The 27,975-nt window shown below is 50.0% G+C and overlaps 11 protein-coding genes across 11 annotated transcripts; 7 read left to right on the plus strand and 4 right to left on the minus strand.

Annotated features, from left to right (window-relative positions):
- Positions 1-1,091: 1,091 nt before the first annotated feature.
- CDV56_103124 (uncharacterized protein) lies at positions 1,092-2,828 on the minus strand (the record flags this gene model as incomplete). Its single annotated transcript, XM_026756743.1, has 3 exons — positions 1,092-2,040; positions 2,099-2,530; positions 2,767-2,828. 3 exons carry the CDS (start codon positions 2,826-2,828, stop codon positions 1,092-1,094), a joined length of 1,443 nt encoding a protein of 480 aa, XP_026615356.1.
- A 782-nt stretch (positions 2,829-3,610) lies between these two features.
- CDV56_103415 (uncharacterized protein) lies at positions 3,611-5,066 on the plus strand (the record flags this gene model as incomplete). Its single annotated transcript, XM_026757034.1, has 4 exons — positions 3,611-3,795; positions 3,868-3,930; positions 3,983-4,851; positions 4,909-5,066. The coding sequence occupies 4 exons, from the start codon at positions 3,611-3,613 to the stop codon at positions 5,064-5,066; spliced, it is 1,275 nt and encodes a 424-aa protein (XP_026615357.1).
- A 901-nt stretch (positions 5,067-5,967) lies between these two features.
- On the plus strand, positions 5,968-9,187 carry CDV56_103657 (uncharacterized protein; the record flags this gene model as incomplete). Its single annotated transcript, XM_026757276.1, has 4 exons — positions 5,968-6,062; positions 6,118-6,927; positions 6,993-7,881; positions 7,934-9,187. 4 exons carry the CDS (start codon positions 5,968-5,970, stop codon positions 9,185-9,187), a joined length of 3,048 nt encoding a protein of 1,015 aa, XP_026615358.1.
- Positions 9,188-10,033: 846 nt separating this feature from the next.
- Positions 10,034-11,082, minus strand: CDV56_104062 (haloacid dehalogenase superfamily protein; the record flags this gene model as incomplete). Its single annotated transcript, XM_026757681.1, has 3 exons — positions 10,034-10,732; positions 10,827-10,989; positions 11,063-11,082. 3 exons carry the CDS (start codon positions 11,080-11,082, stop codon positions 10,034-10,036), a joined length of 882 nt encoding a protein of 293 aa, XP_026615359.1.
- A 295-nt stretch (positions 11,083-11,377) lies between these two features.
- On the plus strand, positions 11,378-12,337 carry CDV56_104209 (uncharacterized protein; the record flags this gene model as incomplete). Its single annotated transcript, XM_026757828.1, has 3 exons — positions 11,378-11,485; positions 11,551-12,177; positions 12,236-12,337. The coding sequence occupies 3 exons, from the start codon at positions 11,378-11,380 to the stop codon at positions 12,335-12,337; spliced, it is 837 nt and encodes a 278-aa protein (XP_026615360.1).
- Positions 12,338-13,700: 1,363 nt separating this feature from the next.
- On the plus strand, positions 13,701-17,770 carry CDV56_104440 (putative carboxylesterase; the record flags this gene model as incomplete). Its single annotated transcript, XM_026758059.1, has 9 exons — positions 13,701-13,867; positions 13,927-14,205; positions 14,256-14,431; positions 14,490-14,851; positions 14,911-15,495; positions 15,884-16,090; positions 16,153-16,173; positions 16,251-16,308; positions 16,383-17,770. The coding sequence occupies 9 exons, from the start codon at positions 13,701-13,703 to the stop codon at positions 17,768-17,770; spliced, it is 3,243 nt and encodes a 1,080-aa protein (XP_026615361.1).
- A 602-nt stretch (positions 17,771-18,372) lies between these two features.
- On the plus strand, positions 18,373-20,199 carry CDV56_104837 (putative carboxylesterase; the record flags this gene model as incomplete). Its single annotated transcript, XM_026758456.1, has 6 exons — positions 18,373-18,557; positions 18,643-18,812; positions 18,878-18,925; positions 18,982-19,163; positions 19,221-19,562; positions 19,621-20,199. The coding sequence occupies 6 exons, from the start codon at positions 18,373-18,375 to the stop codon at positions 20,197-20,199; spliced, it is 1,506 nt and encodes a 501-aa protein (XP_026615362.1).
- Positions 20,200-20,854: 655 nt separating this feature from the next.
- On the plus strand, positions 20,855-22,654 carry CDV56_105046 (putative homogentisate 1,2-dioxygenase; the record flags this gene model as incomplete). The annotated part of the gene is made up of 7 exons (XM_026758665.1): positions 20,855-20,974; positions 21,026-21,048; positions 21,109-21,283; positions 21,333-21,935; positions 21,995-22,157; positions 22,215-22,337; positions 22,395-22,654. The coding sequence occupies 7 exons, from the start codon at positions 20,855-20,857 to the stop codon at positions 22,652-22,654; spliced, it is 1,467 nt and encodes a 488-aa protein (XP_026615363.1).
- A 567-nt stretch (positions 22,655-23,221) lies between these two features.
- Positions 23,222-24,319, plus strand: CDV56_105220 (SDR family NAD(P)-dependent oxidoreductase; the record flags this gene model as incomplete). Its single annotated transcript, XM_026758839.1, has 4 exons — positions 23,222-23,457; positions 23,517-24,070; positions 24,140-24,238; positions 24,288-24,319. 4 exons carry the CDS (start codon positions 23,222-23,224, stop codon positions 24,317-24,319), a joined length of 921 nt encoding a protein of 306 aa, XP_026615364.1.
- A 288-nt stretch (positions 24,320-24,607) lies between these two features.
- Positions 24,608-25,931, minus strand: CDV56_105336 (serine/threonine-protein phosphatase; the record flags this gene model as incomplete). The annotated part of the gene is made up of 6 exons (XM_026758955.1): positions 24,608-24,680; positions 24,736-24,808; positions 24,865-25,398; positions 25,475-25,580; positions 25,656-25,697; positions 25,770-25,931. The coding sequence occupies 6 exons, from the start codon at positions 25,929-25,931 to the stop codon at positions 24,608-24,610; spliced, it is 990 nt and encodes a 329-aa protein (XP_026615365.1).
- Positions 25,932-26,525: 594 nt separating this feature from the next.
- Positions 26,526-27,659, minus strand: CDV56_105485 (proteasome inhibitor PI31 family protein; the record flags this gene model as incomplete). Its single annotated transcript, XM_026759104.1, has 2 exons — positions 26,526-27,388; positions 27,473-27,659. The coding sequence occupies 2 exons, from the start codon at positions 27,657-27,659 to the stop codon at positions 26,526-26,528; spliced, it is 1,050 nt and encodes a 349-aa protein (XP_026615366.1).
- Between the last annotated feature and the right edge of the window lie 316 nt (positions 27,660-27,975).

Consider the following 27,975-nt stretch of genomic DNA (forward strand, 5'->3'; position numbering starts at 1 on the left):
TCAAGCACAGGAGAAGAAGGCCTAAGGAGAGAAACAAAGTCTCGATGGACCAAGAACCTGAATATTGCCATCTTCCAGCCGTACTTACATATAGCAGCACCTGGGAGGTACCCCGAAGGATTGCGTGCCAGTATTACGCATCATCCATGAGTCGGGGTTGGCGGAAATGGCGCCATCTCTGGGGACAATCACCCAAATATCCTACCCACAAATAGAGATTCCAACTGTAAGCCAGATAGTGGATTTGATCGAAGTAGCATCGCCATCATGATCAGGCATCACGTCACATTATTCAATTGAGGCTTGATGGCGCGAAGGAGCAGTCAGATCTTACTCATTCAGTGATCACTAAGCCACCTTCCCAGCGTCTACCGGTGATCCAACTGTTGTTATTCTTGTACCCGTATGGGGTAGATATATCAGAAATAATCATATCCACGGCGCGTAAAGAATACAAATGAGTAGGCAGGTACACTTGAAACAACGCTCTCAGAATCTATGTAAGTTGCAACTCAAGTATGCAGTTGAAACAAAGTTAGAGCCGGCGTCGGGAGTGGCTGCACGCTGCATCTCTGGCGTGCGATCACGCAACTCCGCCATTCTCTTGCGTTTGCCGTCAGGCAAACGTAGATCATCCATGGCTATACTCAGCGTATTATTCATGGCCACCACCGAGGATTGGTTGGCTGGCCTAGTTATTTTTGTTTTGATTCACTGATCCACGCTCTGGTTCAAGATACTATGATATCACAACGCTCTGGTTCACTCCGGTGATGATCTCTGCTTTGTACGTTTTGGGCTAAGTCGTAAATAGTACCATAAAGGAAGAAGATGTTGCTGACCAGACAAACAAGCATATTGTAAAATATCAATGTCCGATGAAAGAGAACAATTCTCGCATGAAACATATGGATGTCCTGTCATCTCTCGTTTGTAACGCCTGGCCCTAAATACTCATGCTGAAATACAAGACTCTTCTCAAGTAGTGATAGAACCCCGGGAGACCAAGATATATGAAGCAAAATCGGTCCGCCGGTTGGATGAAATGACCTACATCTCACCATATTATGCAGGCAGCTTGAGGTTTACCATTAATTAAGCCTACCATCTCCTCCTGATGGCGGACCCAACACCACTTCCTGCACCTGCTCCGTGACCGCACCGAGTCTACCGGCAACACCAAGTATACCGTTCTCCACATCTCCAAGCGCCGCTGCAAGATCATTGAGCTTCGATTTTTGGGTTCCAATGGCCGCACCGTCTCGACTTCGTGAAGCCACAAATTCCTGAATCTGGCGGTTAAGCGAAAGCTCGATACCATGAAGGTGGTCTTCAATCTCCTTCAAATTGCGGGTATATCGTTCAAGAACCGTACCCATTTCGTCAGAGCGCTGAGAAAAATAGTCGACAAGGTTCACTGGCACACCATTGATGGAAGTGGCAGACGTCGGGTCAGTCTCGACGTCGTCCGGAAGAGCGAGAGTATTCTTGCGCGTGGATCGCAACGCCTGGCGATCTGACCCCTTCTGGTCCTGGGCTGACCACCACCCTGCGGCTCCCGCAGATTGATATTGCAAGGGTAATTTTAATGTATCGATAGCTCTGAATGCCACTTGTGCCTCCGCTGCATCGCGAGACACCAGGCTGCGCAGTTGATCAATATCGCGAGCATCGTTCTCCAGCGCATGCTGAATGGTTTCCAGTTTGCCTTGAACGAAATCCACATCATTTGGAATCGTCTCGGCCTGGCCCGCAATTGTAGGAAGCATGTTGGAAACCTCGTTACACAGCTTGATTTGAAGGAGGACGTAATTGTCAAATTTCTCCAACTCCGATCTGATTTCGTCGGCGCAACTCTCGTACTTCGTCGTTGGTAAGAGGTTGCTGAGATCTACCTTGACCCCGGGAACCACTGTTCCGGTTGTGGCTGTTTGTTGTGTCGACTGTTGGGGCGCGACATTTTGATTCCCAAAGAGAGATAGCGTGGGCTTCTGTGCTTGTTGTTGCTGCTGTTGTATGTTGGTCTGGTTGCCGCCACCACTTGAATTTCTCACTGATTAGTCGACGGAAACGAAAGAAGGCAACGCAGATCACTCACAAGAGGCCGCCCCCAGTTGTTGTAGAAGCCCCCAGACCGCCGAATAGTGGTTTGGGCTGAGCCTGGGTCGTGGACCCAAACAACCCTCCACCAGTACCTCCACTCTGGGTCGTGGTGGTGCCCGCGCCTGTAGTCCCCGAAAAGAGCCCACCAGTCGCAGGTTGCGAGCTGGCCGGTGTAGAGCCTCCAAACAGGCCGCCGCCAGTAGCAGTAGTATTAGTAGTATTCTGCTGTTGTCCACCTAAGCCGGAGAACAGACTTGACCCAGTAGTTGAAGATTGCTGCGTGTTCCCGCCCCCAAGGTTTCCAAAAAGGCCGCCCGCTGGCTTTGACTGCGCATTGACGCCTCCCAAGTTTCCAAACAAACCTCCCGACGTGCTCGTTGTCCCTGGTGTAGCGGTAGACGATGTAGTTTGAGCATTAGATCCGCCACTGCGCGATGTAAATAGTCGTTAGCCTAATTGAATCGCGCGATCCACGAATTCGTAGCTCAGATCTTAGAGCTGAGCAGTTCCGCAAGCCAGATCAAGCACACAGACGAGGAATGAAGAAGAAGCATTATGTCATAACACGATTCACCACAAGTAGAACAAACAATACATCGACAGACGACTGGAGATTGACCGAGCTGAAGCTCCAGATCGAGCTCTGGACACAGGCGCACTTACAAAAGTGAATTGGCGGAATTGGTGTTTATGGACAGGCCGGTTGAAGGTTTTGCGGAAAACATGATGAAAGGAGTGTCGGCTCAGATCAGGGAGAAAAGGTTGAAATTAGATAAAATCAACTCGCACCTCCCTACCGCTCTTTCTTTCAGCTGTACAGGATGTCGAGGTAGTGTAGAGGCAGGAGGCACAAAAATTTGGGGCAGATAACTGTTGCGCCGATGCAGAGCAGATATCAGCGTTTACCAAGGTCCGTAGTTAGTTCCTCCTGGTCCTGGACTAGTGGGAAATTAATGGGGAAAAAGATACACCGGGGCCGATGTTCCAACTTTCTTTCGCCCGCTGTACACAGGAAACCGCAGTCGGCGTCAGCAAGAACATATAAAATCGCTTACAGGAATCCTCACGAATCCACCACAATACCGCTCGAGTTGAGTCTATCTAGCTCAGTCTCACAATCCTGACATATATGGATCTATCTCAACTCAAACCGAACTTTCTGTAGCTTAAGGAGGCTCCCCAGTTGGCTTCATTGATTGCCTATAGTACTCCGTACTCACTGTGATGCTCGGCTGTTTGTCCTTTGCGCTTGCCGCCGAGACATCCATCCACTTCCGTCTAGTTCACTATATAAAGCGCAGTGTGATTGCAGGAAGGTGAATAATTTCCTTGCTGTCACCACAGTTCCTAGAAGTGATGCGATGAAAAGCCCGGAGGACAAGTTTCTGCAACTCTCCTTCGTTCTCGCATGGTTCCAAACATTCTTCAGAATTTGAGGCATCATAGTCATATATCAGAGTCCTGTTCCTCTCAATATAGTGTGGACATTGGAGATTTCCTGTGCAAGATGGCTGAAAAGGACTCTTTGACTCAAGGCCCAATATGCGTGGCTTCAACCCAAGCGGACGATGCACGGGATATCCGAATTGATGTCCAGTCATCTCTCAAACAAAGTCAGGATCTCACCTTTGGGTCAGCAGAAGAGAATAGTAGAATAGATCCACATCTTAATTACGTGAAAGGCTTGGAATGGTAGGTTTTTTGAAACTGACCTACTATTGCATGCATGGTCGATGAAACCTTGGCTAACGATTGTTTGCATAGGTCCCCGGATGGCACCACACTTCTGACCGATTCTGCGGATTATCATATCAGAACCTATATCCTGTAGGTCATGCTCAAAGGATTGAAATGTTTTTGGACTAACGAGCAGAAATAGGCCTCCGGATTTGCTGGAAGGCACATCATCACCGCGTCGGCTGGACCCTTACTCTGTTTTGCCTTCAGCAGAGCCAACGTACGCCACTGCCATCTATCCGTTCTTCAATCTCCAGGATCCGTCCACCACTCTGTTCCTATCATCAGTCCGTGATCACCCAATTAGACTCGCGTCTGCTCTTGTGCCTACCACTTTGGCAACTTACTCGCTCATACATCCGACGACAGAGGCATTCATTACGCCTCACTCAATGGTGTATCCGCATGCCCTGGGCGGTACGCACTTCCTCACCGGATCCGATAGCCTGATATGTCTTTTCGATGTATCCCGTCCTGGGAGCGAGGGCCCCGTCGCATGGATGCCCACAATACCCAGTAAGCGTAAGCAAATGGTAGGTGGAGGAGTCGGGATGAAGGGCATTGTCTCCGCAATGGCCATCAATCCCGTTGGAGATGGTATCTTGGCTGCGGGGACATTTTCCAGGCAGATAGGTCTGTATGGGGCGAATGGGACCGGAGAGTCTCTTGGGACCTTTAGCATTACAAAGACGGATGCTCATCGCCACATTGGCGGTGCGGGAGTCACGCAACTACTTTGGAGTCCCTGCGGAAGATATTTGTATATTGCCGAACGGAAAAGCGACGGAGTCCTCATATTTGACATCAGAGTCACCGGGCAGCTTCTTGGCTGGCTAGAAGGTCGAAGGGCCGTCACAAATCAACGCATGAAGATCGATGTTGTACCTGTCGCACAGGGCGAGTCCCATGAGATCTGGGCTGGAGGAACTGACGGATGTATGAGAGTCTGGCGAAATCCCACGCACACTGCTGGGCCGCAAAAATGTGACTGGGAATGGAAGGTTCATGATGGTAAGCAATGATCACGAGTTGACTGGGAGTTCAAGGAGCTTACAATAAGGCATACAGACGCGGTGAGCAGTACTGTTTTGCATCCCATGGGAACCATAGCAGCAACGACTTCTGGTCAGAAGCGCTCCTCACGTGATATAAGTCATTCCACCAAGAAGGTCGATAATAGCCTGAAAATCTGGTCGATGCCATTCCTAGGTACCCCTGTCAGTTGAAATGGTTGGCACCAGTGGTGGTGCCAAGAAATGAGACGAGTTTGAGATCAAGCTCTAGGCCTGGTTGTGTTCGTCAGGCGAGTGAGAGTGCGCAGTCAATACGCTACTGGTACGTGCACTTGCTTGCAAAATGATAGATGAATCCAGGGTTGCTAAACAGCTCAATAGCCCAGTTGAGGGGCTGTCATTGCGTCTGAATTTGATGGGATCTCGCCAGCTATTGTATACTGCTTCTGGTCGGGGTCCTCAATGAGCGCAATCCTCTGCTCGTAGCATGAGCGTTTAACAATAGGTTTGTTGCGCAACGCAGCACCTCAATGACCTATTGTCTCCAGAGCCTCAATCAGACGCACAATTCCACCACCACCGCCAATTAATTGTCAATACCACCATGGAATTAATTGTCTCATGGGGTAGTGTGCATGGCTTTGCTTCGAGATGCCTCGAAGTCCTATTGTGTCCCATTGAACTGGGCATCTTCGAGTAGCAAACTTGCAAACATGCCTTCATCATTTCCACTTTTGGAATGAGGCCCACCCTACTATGTTTGCAAGCCCCAAGCACATGGCATATGCCGCTTGTTAACGGTATCTTCCGTCTAATTTCAGGTTTTTGATGCTCTGTTATTCACCTCATGCTTGCTGGCCCCAACCTCCCTCCCTCTCTACCTTCGAGTCTCATCTCGTCAAACACAACTTTCACTTCTACACATCTCTCTTCCACTCTACCAACCACATCTCTTCTCTCATACTTCTACAAACCTGCCAATCTCATTCTTTTATCCTTACTCGACCTCTTCCAATCATTATCTTGCACTCGTACAGCTTCGAAAACTGTCTATCTTGCAATTCCAAGCGAGTTTCTGAGCGTTATTGTGACTGTCAAGTAAATCGTCGCAAGGATGTCGCCTCAGTTTCCTGGTGCTCCTGCTGAAGGTCTGGGTCAGAGTACTGGGCTCTCTCTTCCAAGCTCTCTTGCGGCTATGGAAGGACTTGCGTAAGTCTTTGGCACGTCGTCTATGCTTAATATCCTCTAACTTCGGTCACACTAGGCCGGTCTCTCACGAGCATGCCGAGAGTGCCTTGCCGGGAGAGCAGGAGCAAGGATTCCACTTTGACAATGCTTTCTTCGATCCAGACGAGATGTCATTTGACAAAGAGCCCACTCATCTCCCTGAAGACGTTGACTGGGAGACATTCGATAAGACATACAGGACTCCTCATGAGCAAGGCGCCAATAACTTGTTCGAACACCCAAACCTTAACCCTACTTACAATGCCCGCGGCTATGGGAACGTTGAACAGCCAGCCAAGGCTCATGGTGACGAAAGCCCGTACGGGATCTTCGAAAGGGCAGTTGAGGCTCCCATCAATGGTCACCTCGCTGCTGACTTGAGAAGGCGCTCTAAGTCTCCCATTCCTCCTCATATTGCTTCTGTTCTTGCGGAATCATCTATCAAGGACCACAACAACACACCCAAAGCCCAACACATTGAACAAGCAACTGCGTTTCATGGCGTTGGCAACTTCAATGCTCAAGACCACGAACAGAGGGACGAGCTTCCCAGCTATGGCAACCCCACTGCTCAGCACCACGATGAATCAGTTGAGTACATCGATGTTGGCAGTTCCAACGTTGAGAAACACACGGACACAGTTCATGCTTCCGCTGTTGGCACATCTGATACTTATCACGACGAGGAGATGATCGAAAGCCAGCCATCCCAAAGCCTCGATGCTGGCACTCCCGTTGCTCAAGCCAACGTTCAACCTGTTCAAGAACCTGCAAAGAAAACTACTCCTCCCCTTGCCAGACAATCGGACGGAGGTAATAGAAGAAATGGCAACCAAAGCCAAAACTGGTATGTTCTCTCTCTCTCATCAGTCCTTCCCATCACGGTGGACCTCTAATGATCTTTATCGGTAGTGCTATGGGCGAGCCAATCCATTCAGACTTATCCGGAGAGAAAGATGAGAGCACTCAAGAACAGTCCTTGTCCCAAAAGAAATCGGGTGACAGTACTCCTCCCGCAGCAGATCTTGAGGACGTCATTGATCCCGCCCTCAAGAGACCGTTTGAGAACGTTGCTCCCGATTCGGAGTTCGCAAACATGACCTCTACCCCGGCTCACGACACCGAACATGCATACAGAACCCCTGCTGACAGCCAGGAGGCACAGCGGGCGTATCCCTCCGACAGCCAGGGTGTTAGAACTTCGTCAGTGCAAGAACAGCCCCAGCAATATCTGATCAATCCAGCTGTTCTCGATAATCCTACGAACAATCAGGCACACCGGGTCCCACCCATGCAACAGTGGCAACGTCGATCTTCGAACTCCGCTGCGGCTCCCAACCTTGTTGAGCAAAGCCAGGAACATCCTGCGCGGGATACTTCAAACCAGCAGCAGCAAATCTTATCGGAGCAAGCCCAGCAGTCTTCGCTTGGTTCAGCCCTTGACAGACGTAAGAAACCGTCAGCCGTGGACAAAGCTTTTCCGCAAATCGATACAATAGCCGGCTTGCCGAGCTCTGAAGATCTCATGAACCCCGAGTGGGGCGGAATCGAGATCGAAACGACATACGAGTCGTTGGAAGACGCGAAGAGAGTGCTCTATCCTCCTCCCACAGAACCGGGCCGCGACCCGGACTTGGTCGTATCGCAACCTCAGAAAAGAGCGATCGTCAGCTCTTTTCTGAGGGCAATGAAGAACCTCGAGGAGGTGGACGATCAGCCGAAGACGGCGACTGTGTGGAAAAACGCCATGGAAAAAAAGAAGGGCCCTGTGCGACTCGAGGCCGCTTGTTGGAATCTCTTGGTAAGTCTTTGTGGCAATATCTCCTCTCGACACTTGACTGATACGTGAACAGGAAGCGATGATCGAGTATCATCGCACGGAGCCGTTGCCCAAAGCCGCGCCTCCCAAGAAGAGGAAGAAGGGGAAAAAGGAGAAAAAGGCCGAGGAAGAGGAAGAGGACGAGGACGACGACGATGAGAGGATCTCAGATCCCGCCGCAGCCGGGGTGCTACTTTCCTTCCCGGACAGGGCTGCGGCCATTGTCCGGATACTTCATGCCAGCAAGTCCATCTGTAAGCGGATGTTGGACATGGGTGCCAATTACATCCGCGAATTCGTGAACGCCCCGCTGCGTTGTCTGATCCGGTGCCGCTCGAACCGGATTGTCAACACAAACAAGGGAGAACAGATCCAGGAGGGAAAGGCCTCGGTGAAAGCAAAGGCGCAGGCGAAGGCGGAGGCAGAGGCAGAGGCAGAGGCAGAGGCAGAGGCAGAGGCAGAGGCAGAGGCAGAGGCAGAGGCAGAGGCAGAGGCAGACGAAGATTCTGCCGATGAAGCCGATGACGTCGAGGACGCCGAGGACGCCGGAGACTACTCTCTCGATCTCGAAGAAGACCTGGACGATGCTGTCACTTCCCCGCATGCTTCAGGCAAGCCTGGTCCCCCTTCTGGTTCGGCGGCACCGGGTCAGTTGAGCTACCCGCCCAACGGTTTTTCCATGCAAGGCCTGAACTATACCGGACACAACCACGTCAATCCCGGACACAACCAGGTTATGAACAATAACGGGCATTACCTGGGCATGCCGTATCCCGCACACCCAGGCGTGTCCAATACCGGCCCAATTCAACACACAAACAATACTGGACAATTCATACCTACAAACAACACTACTGGACTTCATCCAAGCATGAATGACACACTGGGCATGCTTCCCATGAATCCTGCGCTGAACCCCCCTGGTCAGCCCTATGGATCGTATGAGCAGCTCGGCATGTCTCCTGAATTCAGTGCAACCGCTGCTCAGAATGCTCACACTCAGAATTCTCACACTCAGAATTCTCAGATGGCATTCGTCAATCCTCAGCTGTGGGCAGACGTGGGTCTCCAGATTCCCCCGCCGCCTCAACAACGCCTTCCACCCCCAACTCATCATCACCCGACTTTCACTCCCGCTTCAACGGCCGCTCCGAATCCTGTCATTTCAGGAAGCATGGGACCGAGCCATGGTCAACAGCCATCAGGCCCTAAAAAGCGCGGCCGCAAGCGAACCTCAACCGAGATTGGCGCTGCTGAGGCCTGCCCTCCTACCAAGAGACGGCGTTAGAACACAAAAGAGTGCTTCAGCTTCCAGTCATTCTTGCTCCTTCAATGCATTTGACTTTATCAAGCCATGTTCTTCGTCTATTACATTTACGTCACAATGCTTTTCAGCGAACTGGCGAGGCGCCTGGGGCTTGCACTCACTTTAGCGTCACCTTATCATCTTTCATGGACCTCGTTTTCTTTCATCTGCTGCCTGCTTCGGTGCAAATGCATCTCTCATTGGCGTCTGGCTGGGCGCCCATCTTCGTCGGCAATTCTATTTGCAGCTTGTTTGAAGGCGCACACTATCATGTTTTCCTTGGTTGTGCGCTTGTGCACTACATCAGAATATCATTCCGCTGGGTTGATCCCTCTGGAAAACGAACGTGATGACATTAAACCATTTGTGGCATTGGGCGTTTGGGATTGCCTCTGTTTGCTCGTCGCCTACTGTTACTGCACCATCATCACCGCATTTTGATATCCTCTCCTGGCGTTGGCGGAGATACCCATCCACTTCCAACTGCATTTGATCGTTCGAATCCCTCTTGTTCTGACATCACGTACTCAGTACGTTATGGATTCTAGCTGTTTTGTTTCGACATGCAGCCGTCGAACACTTTCTACATTAATAGATGACCTTCTTGTTTATTGGCTTTTTCTTGTTACCTGTGGCACAGAATTCTCTTCTGGCTTGGTGCACAGGCTTTGCTATGCATGGCTCCGAACTGGGTCATGCCCCATCGTTGCACTAATTCTTTGATTCGATCAATCATTGCTGGTTTGCTATTGACATATTCACATCGCTTCATGTACAGTATGAGAATGGAACAGAAAAGACAACTGTAACTAGAGAAAATACACAAGGCTACGCAGGATGAATACCGTACTTCTCGTAAGGAAAGTCTTCCAAAGTCGACACCAACTCTCCCCACCCATCGTCAATTTCACCAGGTCTACCGGCGCCTTGAATTCTCCACGCCGTCAACTCCTCCGCCTCCTTCTCTGGGGCGGACTTCTCCTCTTCCTTGTGTTCACCCGTCAGCCCAGCCAGCACCTCTGCTTCTCGGCCCTTGTAAGCCCCCAGTAGGCCCGGGTGAGGACACCAAATTACCCGCATACCAGCTCGGCGACCCGCCTCGACACCAGGAACCGCATCCTCAAAGACAAGACACTCTTCGGGACAGATCTCGCGTTCCCCTCGCTGTCGCAAGCCCTCGTTTATCGTCTCAAGAGCGAGCAAGTAGATATCCGGTAGCGGCTTTCCTCTTCCCTTACCAATTCGAGGATCGTCCCCTAGTACGCGCTGGGACTCGGGAAATGCGGAGAATAGATCCTGCAGATGGTCGGTCTTCAGTTTGAAGTTCTTGCTATGCGACGAGGTCGCCAGGGCTATGTAGACTGGTTGGTCCGTTTTCTGGGTGGAGAGAAGCTTGGACAGGAGAGTTTTAACGCCCGGTAGTGGCTGGGACTGGGGGAAGTACTTGGCTTGCAGGGCGGCCTGCTTCGCGCCGAATTCCTCGGGGCTGATGGGGAGTTGAGCCCAGTGGTGGAAGATCTTGCTTGCCTGTACGACACAAGATTAGGACAGAACATCAGAGCGTTGAGACAAGTCCTTCGAGTCTCAATGACTGAGTGAACAGAAGATGCGGGGGAAGTACCTCAGGCTGTGGTCGACCCTGTAATTGAGCCTTGATTTCCCAAGGGAGCAGCGGCTTTCCAAATTCCTGGAGAATTGCATTCGTGATCTCTGTGTATTTGTCCTCTGAGTCAATGAGCAATCCATCCATATCAAAGAGACATGCCCGCACTGGGGGGAATCTACTAGAGAGGGATAGTCAGCGGGGTGGAAATTCCATGGGCATGGGATTGGGTGAATCTGGGCCCGAAAACTTACTCGGACTCGGTTTTGGTCATCGTGAAGTAGTCCTTGTACAGACGAGAGGGATACTGCAGAGTGACAAGAGGAGCAGATCTTCAATTGTCGTTCAAAGATGCTCAGATAAGGCTACTCCACACTCTTGTGTCGATCGGCTTGGATTGTAACCCAGTCGGGAATTTCTTTCATGCCGCTTTATCATCGAGGGGAACGGTCGGGGTTCATCGAGTCCGGCTGTCCGACGGGCTTCCCGATCGTCGATAACTATCCACTCAAAGCTTCGAAGCTACGTTCTCGGGAGCTTCCACTCTCTTTTAACGCTTTCGAGGCAACATGACTGAAGAAAATCTGAACAAGAATCCTCAGAAACCCGAGCCTGGGTCCGATAGCGAAGGCGAGGATGTCTTCCACGATGCACGGTTTCCCGCAGAAGAAGAAGCCGTGAGTTACTGATTGTCGCTCTCCTAAGAAATGGTTGCTGATGCTCATATCGACCGTCCTAACAGCGCCTCTTGAAAGAATCCCACGAAATCAAAACAGAAGCCAACAAACTGTTTACTGCTGCGTGCTATGATCAGGCTATTTCCTGCTACGACCGTGCCCTTGCCTCGTGTCCCAATTACCTCGACTATGAAGTTGCCGTCCTTCGAAGCAACATGGCCGCATGCTACCTGAAGCTGGAAGACTGGAAGGCATCTGTTGACTCTGCAACTGCCTGTCTTGATCGTCTCGAAAACATCATCCCGCTGTCTCCACAGCAGAATCCGGATAAAGACCAAACGAAACAAACCCCTCAATCGTCGGAACAGATAGACGCCGTGGTCGAGATTTCCGGTGAGAACGAAGAGGCAGAGGAGGAGGAGCTCAAACGGTTACAGAGAATGGACGAGAAAAGGAACGACGTGATGCGGATTCGGGCAAAGGCGCTTATGAGACGTGCACGAGCGAAGAGCCAGCTCGGCGGCTGGGGAAATTTACAAGGCGCCGAAGAGGACTACAAAGTGCTTGCCGGGATGGACAACCTACCTGCAGACGACAAGCGGGTTGTGCAGAGGGCTCTTCGCGAGTTGCCCGGGAGGATAAACCAGGCACGGGAGAAGGAGATGGCGGAGATGATGGGTAAACTGAAGGATGTGAGCCGACAACTCTTCCATACTGACGCTGTTGAAGCCCTACTAACTCTTCATGCAGCTCGGAAACGGCATCCTCAAGCCATTTGGATTGTCAACGGATAATTTCAAATTCGTCCAAGATCCCAAGACTGGTGGCTACAGCATGAATTTTCAATCATGATCAGAATGAAGAGGCCAACCTTCCAAATATCTGAAAACTGCTTCCTTCTTGCCTCCTTGTGGGTGTAGGACCGCTATATGGTGTTGAGGCGCGACTGGGAAGATCCTAGATCTCCTTTCCCCACGTATATACACTGTCTTTGTAGGATAAGATACGGTTACTAACAGCTTGTTGCCAGAGTAATAGAGGTCGCCACATCCACATCCTCGAGGATGGTCTGCACTACAACATTTTGGTTCTCTGTCGCCTGAAGTCTAGTACTGAATATAATCGTTGTCTTTACCCGGCTATACTTCTTCGCATACGTTTCGCACATGTCGTATGCATCATTGCTTGCTCAACAATAAATACCACACAGTACTTTGCACATCTTCCAATCAAATCCCTCAGCGATACAGAAACTCCCTAGCGGGAGAACCATGAGTTGAAGATATGATGGATCATGTATAACTTTTCAATACTCCGTGGAAATAGGGAAACTTTTAATATTTCTGGTAGATCTAGTATGGATCCATGGTGGTAGCTTTAAGGAATGTTACTGAATGGCTGAGCCATATATCTCTAGAAACCAATCCATGGCTTACATCATACTTCCACACTATTGCCATGTAGTAGCTACTGTATATCTATGGTATATACATGCTTAGATATGGTATATCCATGCTTGGATATGATGGATATATGATTAAGAAATATGTCTTCAGAATCTATACATGAAGTACCGTTACCGATGCTTCAAATGTGCTAGACTTTTGGATATTTCAAAAGACATCGTAGATACACTGTATATCCACCATATTCTCAACTCACGGTTCTCCCGTAAGGTCTATTTCTCTTCGTTTTAAGGCACTCTCGGGCCTCTCGGCATTTCCATGTGGGGGAATTGCGGGGCAATGGCCCTGATGATGGAGGATATCCGATGAATATCTAAGGGTTCTGTGTCTTTCACCTCAGTTTGACAGCGTCAACACCTCGACTTTGGCTCGGCTTGGAGGATGTCTGGCACAACCCTTCGCTTCAGCGAAGCCATTTAGTGAAGCCATTGGCATCTCTACCGCATATCAAGCCAAGAAGGACTTGACCACGAAATCGGGGAACGAAGTCGGAGAAACCCTATGGTTCGGAATTACCCCTCAGCTCTGTTGACAACCTGACAATCGAAGATCATGGCATATTACTGGGTAAGTTTATTACCGAAGTATGGAGAGCTGCCAATCAGGAGGCTAATTGAGTCCTTGGATTGTCCTCCAGAGAGACCGTTCAAAAGCCATGGACAAGGCTCTGGATGCTGTTGACTTCTTTTCTACATTTCCCCGCATCAGTCTGCTACCTTCACAACTTGCACTCAGTGAGATTCTTTACAATGGCAACCATTCTTCAAACGAGATTGCTGGGTGACGTTCGAGGCAAGACTCATGACGGTGTGAGCCAGTTTCTGGGTATTCAATACGCTACTCTCAAAGACAGATTCGCAGACGCGGAACTCGTCGAGCAGCGTGAAGGCAGTATTCTCGACGCGAGCAAGGATGGGTAAGAGTGGTCAGAAAATATACCACACGTCAGTGGACTAATTCAAGGAATCTCTCTAGCCCAACTGCTTTGTCTCCTTCGTTCGGGTGTGACTTTGAGCTGGGCCACATTCAGCATACCCTGCCAAAGAAAGAGCTTCCTCAATCAGACTTGAATTGTCTCAATCTGAATATCACCATCCCGGCGGGCACAACAGCAGCCTCCAAACTTCCAGTGTTTCTCTTCATTCACGGTGGAGGGCTGGTGCTTGGAGCCAACTCCTGGCCACAATTCGATTACGCGCGGTTCGTCAAGTTATCTGTTGAAAAGAATTTACCCATAGTGGCTGTTTCTATGAAGTAAGGCCACTCATCCTGACGCGAGATGGGCGAGGACTCACTTTAAACAGTTATCGTCTCGGTGCATTTGGCTTCCTTACTTCTGATGAACTTCGACGGGCAGGGTACAAAGCCAACAACGGGCTCAGAGATCAGAAAGTGGCCATGAAATGGGTGCAAAAACACATCGCAGATTTTGGTGGAGATCCTGATAATGTGACACTCGCGGGGATGAGCGCTGGAGGAGGTATGTCCGGCTGATCATTATCTTACACTACGTTACAGGCATACTGAGTCTTTGCTAGCGTGTGTAACGTATCACCTCGATTCTGACGAGCAACTCTTCAAGAGGGCTATTGTGATGAGTGGTACCTGTCTACTCATCCAACCCTTGCCTTACGATGTACATGAGCAGAACTACCAGCAAGCCATTGCAGCATTAGAGCTGGCCGATGTCAGTCCAGAGGAAAGGATCAAGGCCCTTCTGGAAATACCGGGTGAGGATTTGGTTGCCAAAATCCCTCCAGCTGTTCTAGCAGTTCCTGCAATCGATGGAGTCATGGTGTCCTCGGCCGTTACCTATGCGCAGGTAGCTGACAAAGGCTCTAACTTTCCCGGCGGAAAGAAGTGGTGCGAAGATCTAATGATTGGCGACGCTCAGATGGACGTAAGTCGTCATGAATCGCTTTCAAGTCGTCTACTGACTGCGACTCTCTCTCCTTCCAGGCTAGTATCATGGCGTTTTTGATGTCTCATACGAAGAAAGACTGTGCTAGCAAGTTCGTTACCGCGATGAACACCGTCCTTTCATCGAAATCAGATGTTACGCAACAAATCTTGGACAAGTACAACATCACAAAGGACATGACAGACGACGAAGCCTTCCCATCAATTCTCAACTACATAAATGACATTGCTTTCTTTGCACCAGTCCTGACATTTGCAAAGGGCTGGAAAAACGACGTATATGTCTATTACTTCAACGAAGGGAATCCATGGGATGGACCCTGGAAAGATCGAGCGAGTCATATCCTTGATCTAGCGTACCTGTTCCAGAACTTCCGAGAGTTTATGGGCCAAGACCAGCAACAGCTTGCAATCACCTTCGCCGAAGACCTTTTCAAATTCTGTCATGGCATGAAACCATGGCCCGCCATCGCCCAGAATGATGTTGAAGCTGGCTTCACGGCACGAGTCTACGGTCCTGCACCCAATGTCGGACAAGTGAACGGGCCGTACAAGGAGGGAAGTTTGAGAAGGAGTGTTTTATTTGACCACGCTGACCAAGTGTCGCTAGATGAGTTTGCAAAGGTACTTGCTTTGTTCAGAACCCTCTAGCCCAAGGTCATGGAGCATATAGTGTGATGTACATAGTCGATGGAGTGATACTATTCCACTGCCGGTTTTTTATTTGGTTTTTGATTTAGGGACATGATGTGTCTCGAGTCAATAGATATAGAAACCGACAACGCGTACAGGCAGATAGCCCAATCTTGTGCTTCGTGGTCGATAGATCCACCAAATTGGATCTCTTGGATAATGCGGGAGGATTCCTTCATTCCCGGGGCCCGCGGACCCCGAGCCACCTGAAATTGAATCATCGCCTACGTATTTTAATCTTCGAGTTTCTCCAAATTATTTATCTCTTTTGGCTTCTTCGTTATGTGCCTCTGGCGATGTCCCCATGCTTAGATACTAGGATTCCGTGCCAATCGGTTACATTTTGTGGTCTCTGTTGCTCGAGTACCCGCATGCTATCTCAGCGGTACAGCTTAATCTCATCTTCGCTATGGTCCTAGGCAGCCTGCTGTCAAAACATGGAAAAAAACCTAAGCGACCGGTTCTCCTCGAGCTAAGGTCTTCCAAAGTCTTCGTCATATTTGTGGTCTCTTTCGCAACATTCACTGTAAGTTGGCAGAAACGGATGGTATCCTCGAAAGAAAAACATGCTAAAACCAGTTATGTCAGGATATCCTGCTATATGGGCTTGTAAGTTGACCTTTCTGCCATAAGTTGTCGTTTGCTACCATGTAATGGTTCAAGTGCAAGATCTTAATGTGATATAGATCGTTCCTGTGACTCCTACTGCATTGCATGAGAGAGTCGGTTTATCTGAGGATGATGGTATGCATCCCTCTTTTCGAGATGTGTTGATATTTGATTCTTCTATCCTTCTGGATCTAACCTTTTACTATCAGAACAATCATGGACCTCGATCTTGTTGGCCTTGTACGGAGCGGCACTGCTGGCAGCTTCCCGTGAGTTTGACCATCCTTCGCCCCCGAACTATATCGTGACGATTTTACTCACCTTCTCGTCGAATTCAGCTATTTCCGGCTACCTAGCAGATCGGATAGAGTCTAGGCGCTGGCCTCTCCTGATAGGGCTGGTCGCCTTGGGTGCTTCTACGGCGTTGCTCTGTGTAGGCACTACCCTGGGCCTCTGGATCGCCGGCCGTTTGTTTCAAGGGGCATCGGCAGCTGTTGTTTGGACAGTCGGACTAGCCCTGCTAGTTGACACGATTGAAAAAGAGGCTCTGGGTGAGGCGATGGGATATGCGGCAATGGGCATCACACTTGGGACAATGACGGGCCCCCTCCTTGGGGGTGTTATATATGAGAACGGAGGCTATTACGCTGTTTTCGGTCTCGCATTCGGTATAATCGGCTTTGATATTTTCTTGCGGCTCGTCTTAATTGAGAGGAAAGATGCCCTGAAGTGGCTTCACACCGCAAAGTCAACAGAACCGGTGGACAATCCAACGGAAAAGCAACCTACGGATGGGCGTGTGATTCTTCCTTTGCCGACTGACGAGTGCGACAGTAACAGTCGCAACGAGCATGACGCAGCATCGAACCCGACACCGCGAGACGATACAATTTGGGATGCGAACCAACATATGCCTCGTAAGAGACGCTTTGGCGCTGTTGCCACCCTGTTGGCCTCGGACCGAATGCTTGTCACGCTGTGGGCTTACTTTATTGTGTCGGTTGCGTTGACGTCTCTCGATAGCGTACTTCCTCTTTTCGTTCAGGATACATTCGGGTGGAAACAGACAGCCCAAGGGCTTATATTCATCCCAGTGTCGGTGCCTCATCTTCTGGATCCGTTGTTCGGGTACATCAACGACAAGTTCCCCCAAGCTCGGCGCTTTGTAGCTGCTGGAGCACTCCTCACCACAGTCCCATTGTTCGTGCTTCTCCGACTTGTCACAACAAATTCTATGAACCACAAAGTGGTGCTTTGTGTGCTGCTGGCTCTGATCGGGCTCTGCCTGGCCTTCCTGATCCCACCGCTCTTTGTTGAGGCCTCGTACGTTGTTCAGGAGAAAGAAGCTGAGTCACCCGGCGTCTTCGGCAAAGGAGGCGCAATGGCACTTGCGTACGGTATCCTCAACTCTGCTTTTGCAGCTGGGTCCATAGTCGGGCCATTCCTGGCTGGGTTCATCCGAGAAAGCGCTGGCTGGGGCACAATGACTTGGGTCTTAGGTCTGCTAACGGGCGTGTCTGCTATTCCTATCTTGCTTTTTTTGGGTGGCCGTATATGGAAGCCTACAGAACGGCATGCTGAGAGTCAGTCTGCCTAAGCAGCTGGATAGGCTGTAGAGGCACGCGGAACACATACTGGGATCGTGCGTCAAACAGACCATATGCTCGAGCAGCCTCGAAACCGTATATATAATGTAATTTTAAAAAGTAGGAAAATCTCTCATCATAAAGAAATAATTCGTTGGTAGTTGCTAGTATCAGAAAGTCTGTAGTCTTTGGGAACTAAGAACCATTCACTGATTCACCCCAGCAACCAACAGCTTCTACACGCGCTTCGGACCTCAAGGCAACCCTGCCATTGAGCTACTATCATATCTTGAGAACCAAACTTCTTGGTTATTCTGACTCTCCGTTATTCCGTCCTCATCATCCGAGCTACAATACAATATTTCAATACCCATGAGGGGTGGATGATGGATCTCCCCGCAACAGCCCCACAGCAAGCATGCTCGTCAGCATGGGGGTGTTGAGAGCTTCGGGAATTGACAGAGAGCATAACAACCGACGTAATGGAGCGAATTCAGAGAAGAAAGAGGGCCATGGGTAGTACAGACAGCTCGAGAACCTTACCTGCTTCATAATCTACTTCCACGCTTCCTCCTCGTCCCTGACTACCCGATTGAAATTTGAATCTGCGAATATGGCAGCTCCACAAGTACAACATCAAGGGCTTCAGGCACTCTTTACAGGCGTTCGGAAGGATTTCAACGGTATCATAGTTGATCAATTCCGTGGAATCAAGTATGCCAAAATACCGGCACGGTTCGAGCGTGCTCAGCCTGTGGAAAGCTTCAACGGGGGCGTCGTTGATGCTACGAAATATGGGTATGTCTTGTCCCTAAGCTCGAGGAAGCCATTTTCATCATCTATGGAGAGATAATTCGGTATACTAAAACTGATGTTGAAACAGACCAAAATGTCCGCAGGTTCATGTGGACATGCGTCATTTGTTGCGCATCCCGGAGGATTTCGAGATCGAACCCGAGGCTGAGGATGAGTTTGAATGTCTGAATCTGGACATTACCTGTCCTCCTCTGTCTAGCACTAATGGCCCTCTTCCTGTTCTGGTCTGGATATATGGTATGATGGCAGATTTGCAGGGATACCAAGCCATGGCATTGATTGTGCTAACGGCAGTCTCTTAGGCGGTTCTCAAGTTGTTACATTTTGTTCTGCTCAATCAAAGATCTGCGGTAAGAGATCTGAATTGCTACTTATTCCTTCGATGCTGATGCCTGAGTACCCATAGACCCGACTCGAATCGTCGCTGAGTCTATCAAGGAGGGTCGGCCGTTTATCTTCGTCTCTTTCAACTACCGTCTCAATATCTTTAGTTTTGGCGATGGAAAGGAGAAAAACCTCGCGATAAAGGACCAAAGGTTAGCCATTGACTGGGTGCGGAAGAACATCGCAGAATTTGGGGGTGATCCGGTAGGTGATCCAACGCTGCTTAAGAACGCCTGATGCTAATGTCTTTTCTTACTCTAGAATAACATCACACTTGCTGGAGAGAGCGCAGGAGCAGTTTATGTTCATGCGCATCTGATTACCGGCCCTCCTGTCCAAAGAGCTGTCCTGGCATCCGGGTCGCTATACCTCTCTTCACCGTTGCCGGTCGAAAGAGGCGATGCACTCATCAACACACTCGAAAGCAAGGTGCAGGAGTTGGGACAAGAGTCGCTGCGTCATTCGTCTGTTGAGTCTCTGATTTGCGCATTACAAGAGTGCAATGTGAATACAATGTGGATACAGGAGGATTCCGATTTCCAGGATTGGGAGAACAAGCCAGAACAAGTCGAAGAACTCATGATTGGTGATACTGAATATGAGGTATGTTCTCCATCCTTCTCCCATTTACAATGCCCCTCGCATAGTCTGACTTATATAGTCTGTCATTTGGAGAAACGGAATCGAGACCTTCGACGGAGCATCGATTGCTGCGGCTTTCGAGACTGACAAAAATTATGGCACAAAACTGCGCAAGATGTACCAGGTCGTCCGTGATCGTCCTACTGCCTGCAAACTGGGCGCTCTAGATTTCGTCAATGACGCCCGATACACCTTCCCTGTTGAGCTGGTCACGGACAAGCTCAAAGCTGCGAACAAACGCGTCTTCAGATACGTTGTCGACGAACCAAATCCATGGCAGCCTTCAAGTCGGTCTCACCATGCAGTCGACCTCCTGTTTCTTTTTGGAGGACTCGATCTCTCCTTCAACCCCGCTGCAAATGAAGTGGGCCAACAGATGCGGAGGTGTTGGATACAGTTTGTCAACGGCATGTCTCCGTGGTCAGAAGACCGACGGTTCGCCTATGGGCCCCTGGGAGAGTGTAAGGAGATTACCGAGGCGCAGTTTGCGTCTCGACGAAGAGTAGAGCACCTCAAGGTTCTGAGAGAGGCCGGGATCCGAGCGTACCTTCCAATAGTGTTTGCGTTGACAGCAGGCAAAATCAGCCTGTTGAATTAGATCCCAGCCATTGAAAATTCGAGATCTGCTCAGAAATTGAATGAAGTAGAGACTAAAGTTGGGGTAAATCCGATTGTGTACAGCCAAGCCGCCTGTTCCCAACATCATGCACAGGGCGTTGTCGTCTGACCTTCATTTTCTCCTCGGAATCCCCCTCCTTCGGCAATTCCCCTACAGACTCATTCCCGTCCATCAAGAACTGTTCTCCACGAAAGCATCATCTCTCCGCGTTACTCAGAGCTTACTCATGTGGGGTTTGTCAAGCCATGCGATGAAAGCAGAAAGATGACTCGACATCGCTCCACCTACGATCTCCCCTCCCCGAGCTCCACTCTACTTGGCTTCGGCAACGCAAGGCCTCTCCAACATGCCGATTTGTATGGACTTTGGGTCAACCTGCCCTGAATCGAGCTGACGTCGCCGCCATCAGAAGCCAAAATAGCACTCGCCAATTCCATCGTGCTCGGAGATTCGGATGAGGGCCTGTCCGGCAAAATATTTGGTTTGATCATGGCTCTGGTTCAACTTTCGTCGACCCTGTCGGAGAGGGTATATGAGGCTTCGTGTTTCCCTTGGATATTGGTCACTATTGCACCCATTGAAGATCGAGCTTCTCTGAACTCACTACTTGATCATTTCCTACTGAACCGCAATCATGGCCTCTACAAGCGCTTTATCGGATCCCCTGGAGTATCAGAAGATATTCCACTGGGCAGAAACTCAAAAAGACGGCACCATTCCTTCTTTCAACACGAGACGGAATGATCCTTACCAGGTACGTTCTCATTACGCTTATCTGTGTCTTCGTGATAGCTGAGTCCTCTAGTATCAAGCCGGCTTCGGCAACTCGTATGTATAGTGCCCAGCTACATCTAGCGATTCAACTTGCTGATGTAGACCTCTCTATAGATTTGTCTCCGAGGCTGTTCCTGGTACCATTCCACAGGGCCAGAACAGTCCTCGTAATGTGAGATTCGGCCTGTATGCCGAGCAGATCACCGCGACAGCTTTTGTCGCCCCGCGGCATTGCAACAAGAAGGCATGGTTGTATCGTGCTCGTCCGGCGGTTGCTCACCAGGGATTCGTACGTTGACGGCACTTCGAGCATTGGAATCGTGCTGACAATGCTACAGACCGATCTTCCTGACAACAAAGATACCGAGTCGAATTTCCTGCCCTTAAACCCTCGAGTGCACGTCTCTCCAACTCAGCTAGCATGGCATCCATTTGAGATTCCGACTGGTGAGGAGGTAGACTTTGTCTCCGGTCTCAAGACTGTAGCAGGATCAGGAGACCCGACACTTCGCGAGGGTCTCGCTACTCATGTCTATACGGCCAATATCAGCATGAAGAAGAAAGCCTTTGTTAATTCTGATGGTGAATTCCTCATCATTCCTCAACAAGGTGCCCTGGACATTCAGACTGAATTTGGTCCATTGTTTGTTCAGCCCGGAGAAATCGTCGTCATCCAGCGAGGTCTTCGCTTCCGCGTTGAGCTTCCTGACGGCCCTTCTCGTGGGTATATCCTCGAAGTCTGGGGAACTTGCTTTGAGCTGCCCGAGCTGGGGCCGCTCGGAGCAAATGGTTTGGCTAATGCTCGAGATTTCCTTGTTCCTGAGGCAAAGTATGAGGTTGCTCAGGAACCCTGGGAGATTATTTATAAGCTCGGAGGGAAATTCTTCAGGAGCACACAGAATCACAGTCCTTTCGATGTTGTTGCCTGGCATGGTAATTATGTATGTCTCATTCCTCGTGGTTTCCACTATAGAAGGCGAAGCTGACCCTACATCAATAGGTTCCATACAAGTATGACTTGACAAAATTCGTCAATGTCGGCTCAATCTCCGTCGATCATATTGATCCATCTATTTTCTGTGTACTCACAGCCAAGTCCCGCGACCTCACTTCACCTTTGGCCGATTTGCTCATCTTCTCTCCCCGGTGGGATGTAGCGTCTCGTAAGTAGTTCTCCTCACAAAGACAAAGACATGCCATCGACGTGCTAACAAATCTAGACACTTACCGACCGCCTTACTATCACCGCAATGTTGCCTCCGAACTGATGGGCCTGATCTACGGTGAATATGGTGGCCGCTCGGATGCCTTCAGGCCCGGAAGCATTTCCTTTGAGTGTGGAAGTGAGTAGCCGGCATGATCATTCTGTTGCTTGCATAAGATGCTAACTGTATGGTCAGTGGTCCCCCATGGTGTAGCGTACGAGGAATTCAAGGCTGCCACCGAGAACCCGCCACCTGTGATGCAGATTTCAGAGGCATCGATTGCGTTCATGTTCGAGTCCAGCCGGCCATTCACAATTACAGACTATGCCTGGAACAGCGACAAGAAGCACGAGCACGAGCCGAAGATGTGGGATAATCTGGTGGACAATTTTTCTAAACATGCCAAAGAGGTTGAAGAGATTCTGGCAAAGAAGGCACAAGGACTTCGAATTTAGGTCTATATCAAATCGTTCATTAGCGCTCTGCCTGTACCTAATGCGGTAAACCTTTCTCGACTCGCAGTCTTGTACACAAATGTTTCATGGAAGGGAAATTCTATGCGTTCTCCCCTGTCTACTTCATTCTATCAGCCAATGCAATTACTCATTCCTTTTTACCAGAGATCTCTGTGTGAAGGTTAACTGGAACTATCTCTTGAACGCCCTTGCCACGCTAAATGGATTGCTTTGGAGTTTCTGAATCAGACAATGCGTGACCTCGTTCGCTCATCTTCAACTTCACTTCCCACATGCTCTCAATAAGGTACAAGCTTACAACTCCCGACAGCTAGTATATTAGAACGAAAATCCATTATGATCACACGCAAAGCAGCGGCTAGCAGCGTTGACTGTACGCAACAGCGAGTTGCAGTACACCGAGGCGATGACTTCAAAAACATGTCAACATGCCATCACTCTTACAAATGTCTCACCCATCCCCGGTCCAGTAACAATTATTTTGCCTTTCAACATACTCAGCATACTGATATCTATTCATCTGCAGAGCCGAAGAATCTTAACGAGATGGATCCAGCACCCCGATACAACTTCAAGGACATCAATGCCCATGACCTCGAGGCAGCCACACTCTTCGAGGTTAAGGGCTATGTGGCCGTCGTTTCAGGAGCAAGCAACGGCATCGGCCTCATGGCCGCGCAGACATTAGCAGCAAACGGCGCTCGAGTCTACATCATCGGGACCAGGGAAGAGATCCTCGACACGGTTGGGGAGAAATATTCGTTCAACGGACAGATCATACCGTGCGTCCCATCCTCCACCTTCCCTGACGCTTGTTGCTGACGAGGATAACTTACTTCAGACTCCCAGGGGATACTTCCACGACAGACGGAATCCGCGGCATCGCAGCCGAACTCAACAGAGCCGAGGAACAAGGCATCAACATCCTCGTCAACAGCGCAGGCGTCACCAGCGAGCCCCGCGCGAAAGCCACATCATCCGACGTCGACTTCACAGACCCGGACTCCGTCTCCAGATGGATGACCCGCGATGGAGCGGACGCATGGCGCATCGCGTACGCCGGCAACGTCTGGTCGCACCATTTCCTCACTGCCGCGCTGCTGCCGCTCCTTGATAAGGGATCGAGAGCGGCACCGGGCCATTCGAGTGTTGTGCTGAATGTGGCGAGTGTGGCAGGGTTGACGAAGACGCATTCGCAGGGCCAGTTTGCCTATTCGTCGAGCAAGGCGGCGCTGATACATCTGACGAGGGAGTGGGCGCATACCTTTGTGCCATTGGGAATTCGTGTGAATTGTATTGCGCCGGGCGTTTTCCCGAATGAGATTAGTATGGGCAGGTTTGATGAGGATCGGAAGTCCAGGCTGGAGGAAGAGGTAGGGAAGAGATTTCCGGCTGGTGAGTCTTGCTTTATGGAGTTGGTATCTATGCTTTGTGGACGCGAGTGAGCTGATATTTGGTGGATAGGCCGCATTGGCCGGGAATCCGATATTGGCAGTGTTGTTCTTTACCTCTGCAGCAGGGCTGGGACTTATATTAACGGGCAAATCATTAACTTGGACGGGGGTAAGTATCATCTTCGTTGCTTCCATTCGGATCAGCTAAAGTCCTCCAGGTTTGCTTTTGAAATCCCCCGGTGCTATGTAAAGCATGCAGACGAGGCTCTCTATAATACTTAACACTGATGGCATCACACGGAGCGCCATGACCGCGGTAGAATTGATGGTCAGAGACAAGAGGGAAGAATGATAGATATTCTTGCGAACGTCTTTTATTTTCATAATTGGTATCAACACGGCCTGAAATAAGGACATACAATTATTGTGACAAGTGGATCCTTTCGTATGCTCCCAGCATCCCAGTAGCCCTCTCGAAGGGTCGTAGAAGCTCAACTTGCCAGTAGTGATTAAAAAAAGTCGGTCTATTGTAATCACATCACAGGAAATAATCAGGTGTACGTCTCGAGACCATTGGTTCTCCCGCGCGTGGGCAAGGATCAAATTGTAAGCTTTGAGAAAATCGGTTAGTACAGATAAACAATTTCGCTTTTTAATGGAACATACAATGTATATTTCAGATGCTCGTCAATTTCCATGATCGCGGCTTGGTTACCGCAGCGGTAACAATAGTTGGGGGCTGAGAACGGCGGGTTAGTGGTGTGCATAGACACGAGCGGGGAAAAGGGGCCGTACCCGAGAAAATGGTGACCACATTTCTATCCTGCGACCAATTGTATCCCTCCATAACCAATTGATGTGCTCGTGCAACAAGAGTCAAGCCGTTGTTGTGATTGAATGCTTCCGAGATATCTTGCCCAAAGGTGTAACCAGCACCACGGGGAGAAATACCCCAGCCGCATCGGTCGTCGGGGTCACTCCAGAGCAGATCACACATGGGTCCCTCATGAGGAACTTCCTGGATCCGATCCAGAGAACGAATGTTGTCAAGAGTATCGATGGAGGGACTCAGACCGCCGTGCAGGCAGAAGATCTGGTTCTCGATGAGAGCGGTGAGAGGAAGGTAGTCGAAGAGGTCGGTGAAGTATTTCCAGACATTAGCATTGCCGTATTTGCGCAAGCACTCGTCATAAAATCCATACACTTGTGTGATCTGGCGGGACTCGTGGTTTCCTCGGAGAATGGTGATTCGCTGGGGGTAACGGATCTTGAGGCAGACAAGAAGGGTGACGGTCTCTACAGAGTAGTAACCACGGTCGACATAGTCACCTGGAGACGCGAGTTTGTCATGAGTCAAGGAGCAAGAAGAGAAAAAGAACGAATCAAGGGTGAAATATCCACATACCCATGAAGAGGTAGTTTGTGTCAGGATTAGGACCTCCAATGCGGAACAGCTCCATTAAATCGTGGAATTGACCATGTATATCACCACAGACAGTCACGGGGCATTTCTGAGAGATTCAGGTCAACAACTCGAGCGATCCGTATCAATCACACGGCAATAACAGGCCGAGGGAAGCACATACGACTGGCTGCACATTCGACTCCTCCTGCAGCACTTCTCTAGCCTGTAACGCGCACACCTCAATTAGATTTCATTGCCATAGCGGTGTCGATGACACGTATCTAGGAAGACGCACTCGATCACAAAGTCTCCGAACATCATCTTCCGCTAGTTGCTTGCAAGCCATCAGGTTTTCGATCCACCCATCGAGCGTAGGTATGGACCCAGGGTCGGTTGTGGGCGAAAGGTGATGAGGCTCCGGTGACCGCGCCGGATCAATTTCCATGTTGTTGTCCATTGTGTTGGCCGACAACAAGCTCAAGACAACTGCAAATGTGGAGGAGGGGCGGGAGACTGGGAGGGGACGGTCTCGTGAGGCTGACCAGGGATTTTCTCGGTTGTATTGACGCGGGAATCCACAAAACAAAGGAGATAGAATTGAATAAGAACAATATAAGCTTAAACGGGCGGGGAAAAAAATTCGGACACTGTGGGATGGATGGCAGATGGAAAGTTGGGAGAGAAGCGACCTGGTGGTGTTGGTGAAGGGGGAGGGATTGCTGTGCTGTAGTGCTGTGCTGGACGACGCCAGGGAGGACGAGCAGGTTAGGTGTCGTGCATGCGCCACACTTTGGCTCGTCCAAGCCACACCGTCCCCCCACGATCTCCAGGACCTTCGAACCCCGACCAAACGTTGACTTACTCGACGCCAAGAAGGCGAGGCGATTACTTTTGTACAAAGAGCTATACTTGCGGATAATAGGTGCTTTTTTCATAGCTTGGTTTCATCATGCTATTTCGCATTCTGGTGTGAATCCAGCAAAAAATTACTACTCGAGCCCGTCTTGTGTGCTTTTGCCAGCTACAAATAGCTTACAACTTAGCCGCGCGCCTAAATGATGTCACCGCCAAATCCTCCGCCAAATCCTCCTCCACGTCCTCGTCCGAATGGCGTGCCTCCGGGACCTACGGGATCATATCGAGACCCAGGGGGAACTTGCGGATTATAACCACCGTCTCGGCGACCACCGAACAAGGGGTCGTCAAATGTTGGGTGCATGCCGCCACCGTTGCCTCCCCCTCCGAGACCAGGGCCAACGCCGCCTCGAATCGGATCATTGGGACCGAGCCCGGCAGGATACAAATCTCTATCACCAATACTCAAGGGATTACGACCCCCATTTCCCTGGGGATATCCTCGAGGGGGTCTGTAGATTTCATATTCGTCTTCAAATCCCGGGGGAGCAAAATCGCCTGGGGGCGCCGGTCGACGAGGACCTGCTGCCAGGGGATCATCGAATGGATAAGGGCGTGCAGGCTGAGGTAGTGTATCGTCCCTTAAGGGATCGTATTGAGGTGGCCTTTCTTGTTGCCTTGCCCGTATGGCTTGGTTGGTGTCTTCGTATCCTTCCTTGTACAGGCCAGGAGCTAGCTTCAGAATCACGTTCATTTTAAACAGCCCAATCAAGTCATTCAGCCGCGCTTCGGAAATGAACACCTCTCTTAGGGTCTCCGTCAAGTTGTCCGTGGAAGTGACGGGAAGGGCGGACTGGGAAATGTAGTCCTTAACTGGCAGATCAAAAGAAGAGGTTTTGTCATCGCCTAAGGCCAAGGCGAGGACAACGGCATTATTCCCCAATCGACTGATCTTCAGCAAGAACTGCATGGAGGATTGTGAATGAGCATAGCGAAATGAATATGTATCGTTAGCATTCCACTCTGCGGGTAAAGTCTGGTTTTCGGTCGAGCTTTCTGCTTACGAACGAGCACGTTAGTTAGAGAGGTTCAACAATAGAACAGTAAAGGTTGACAGGTAACGAATAAACTTCTCTCACAGACCTATATTGTGCTCCTCTCCGAGCCCGAGAAGCCTGAAGTCGACTGCCTTCATACAAGCATGGCCGATGAGCGCAATAGCCTCGTAGGGTGTTCTGAGGCTAAGCGGACCGTCATTGTCTCCCCTAAGAGCCCTCGCAGCGAGAGCTACTACATTGTCAGAGTTGAGCGTGTTTGTGCTTCCAGCCATCTTCCCAGCTGTGCAAATCAAAGCATCAATGGGAAGTATGTTTGTCTTATACAAAGATATGACGGCTATAGTAGTGGCGAAGTACAGATGTAGGCATCAGCTAGCTGCGTAGAATAATCAGACAAATGATGCAAACACCCCACATTCACGTGCAAAATGATCAGAAGCTCATCCATGGATACCTGATGCCTTACCGAATGCGGCCTAGCTATATGTGTCCTCGGAGTGCTTAGCAGCATCAACTTAATGCAACCAAACGAATCTATCGTTGGAAATCTTCAAGACCTTACAAGATATTGAATAGCTGCTTGAAGAC

This window comes from Aspergillus thermomutatus, assembly GCF_002237265.1.
Source record: "Aspergillus thermomutatus strain HMR AF 39 chromosome Unknown NODE_68, whole genome shotgun sequence".
In the NCBI taxonomy this organism is placed as follows: Eukaryota; Fungi; Ascomycota; class Eurotiomycetes; order Eurotiales; family Aspergillaceae; genus Aspergillus; species Aspergillus thermomutatus.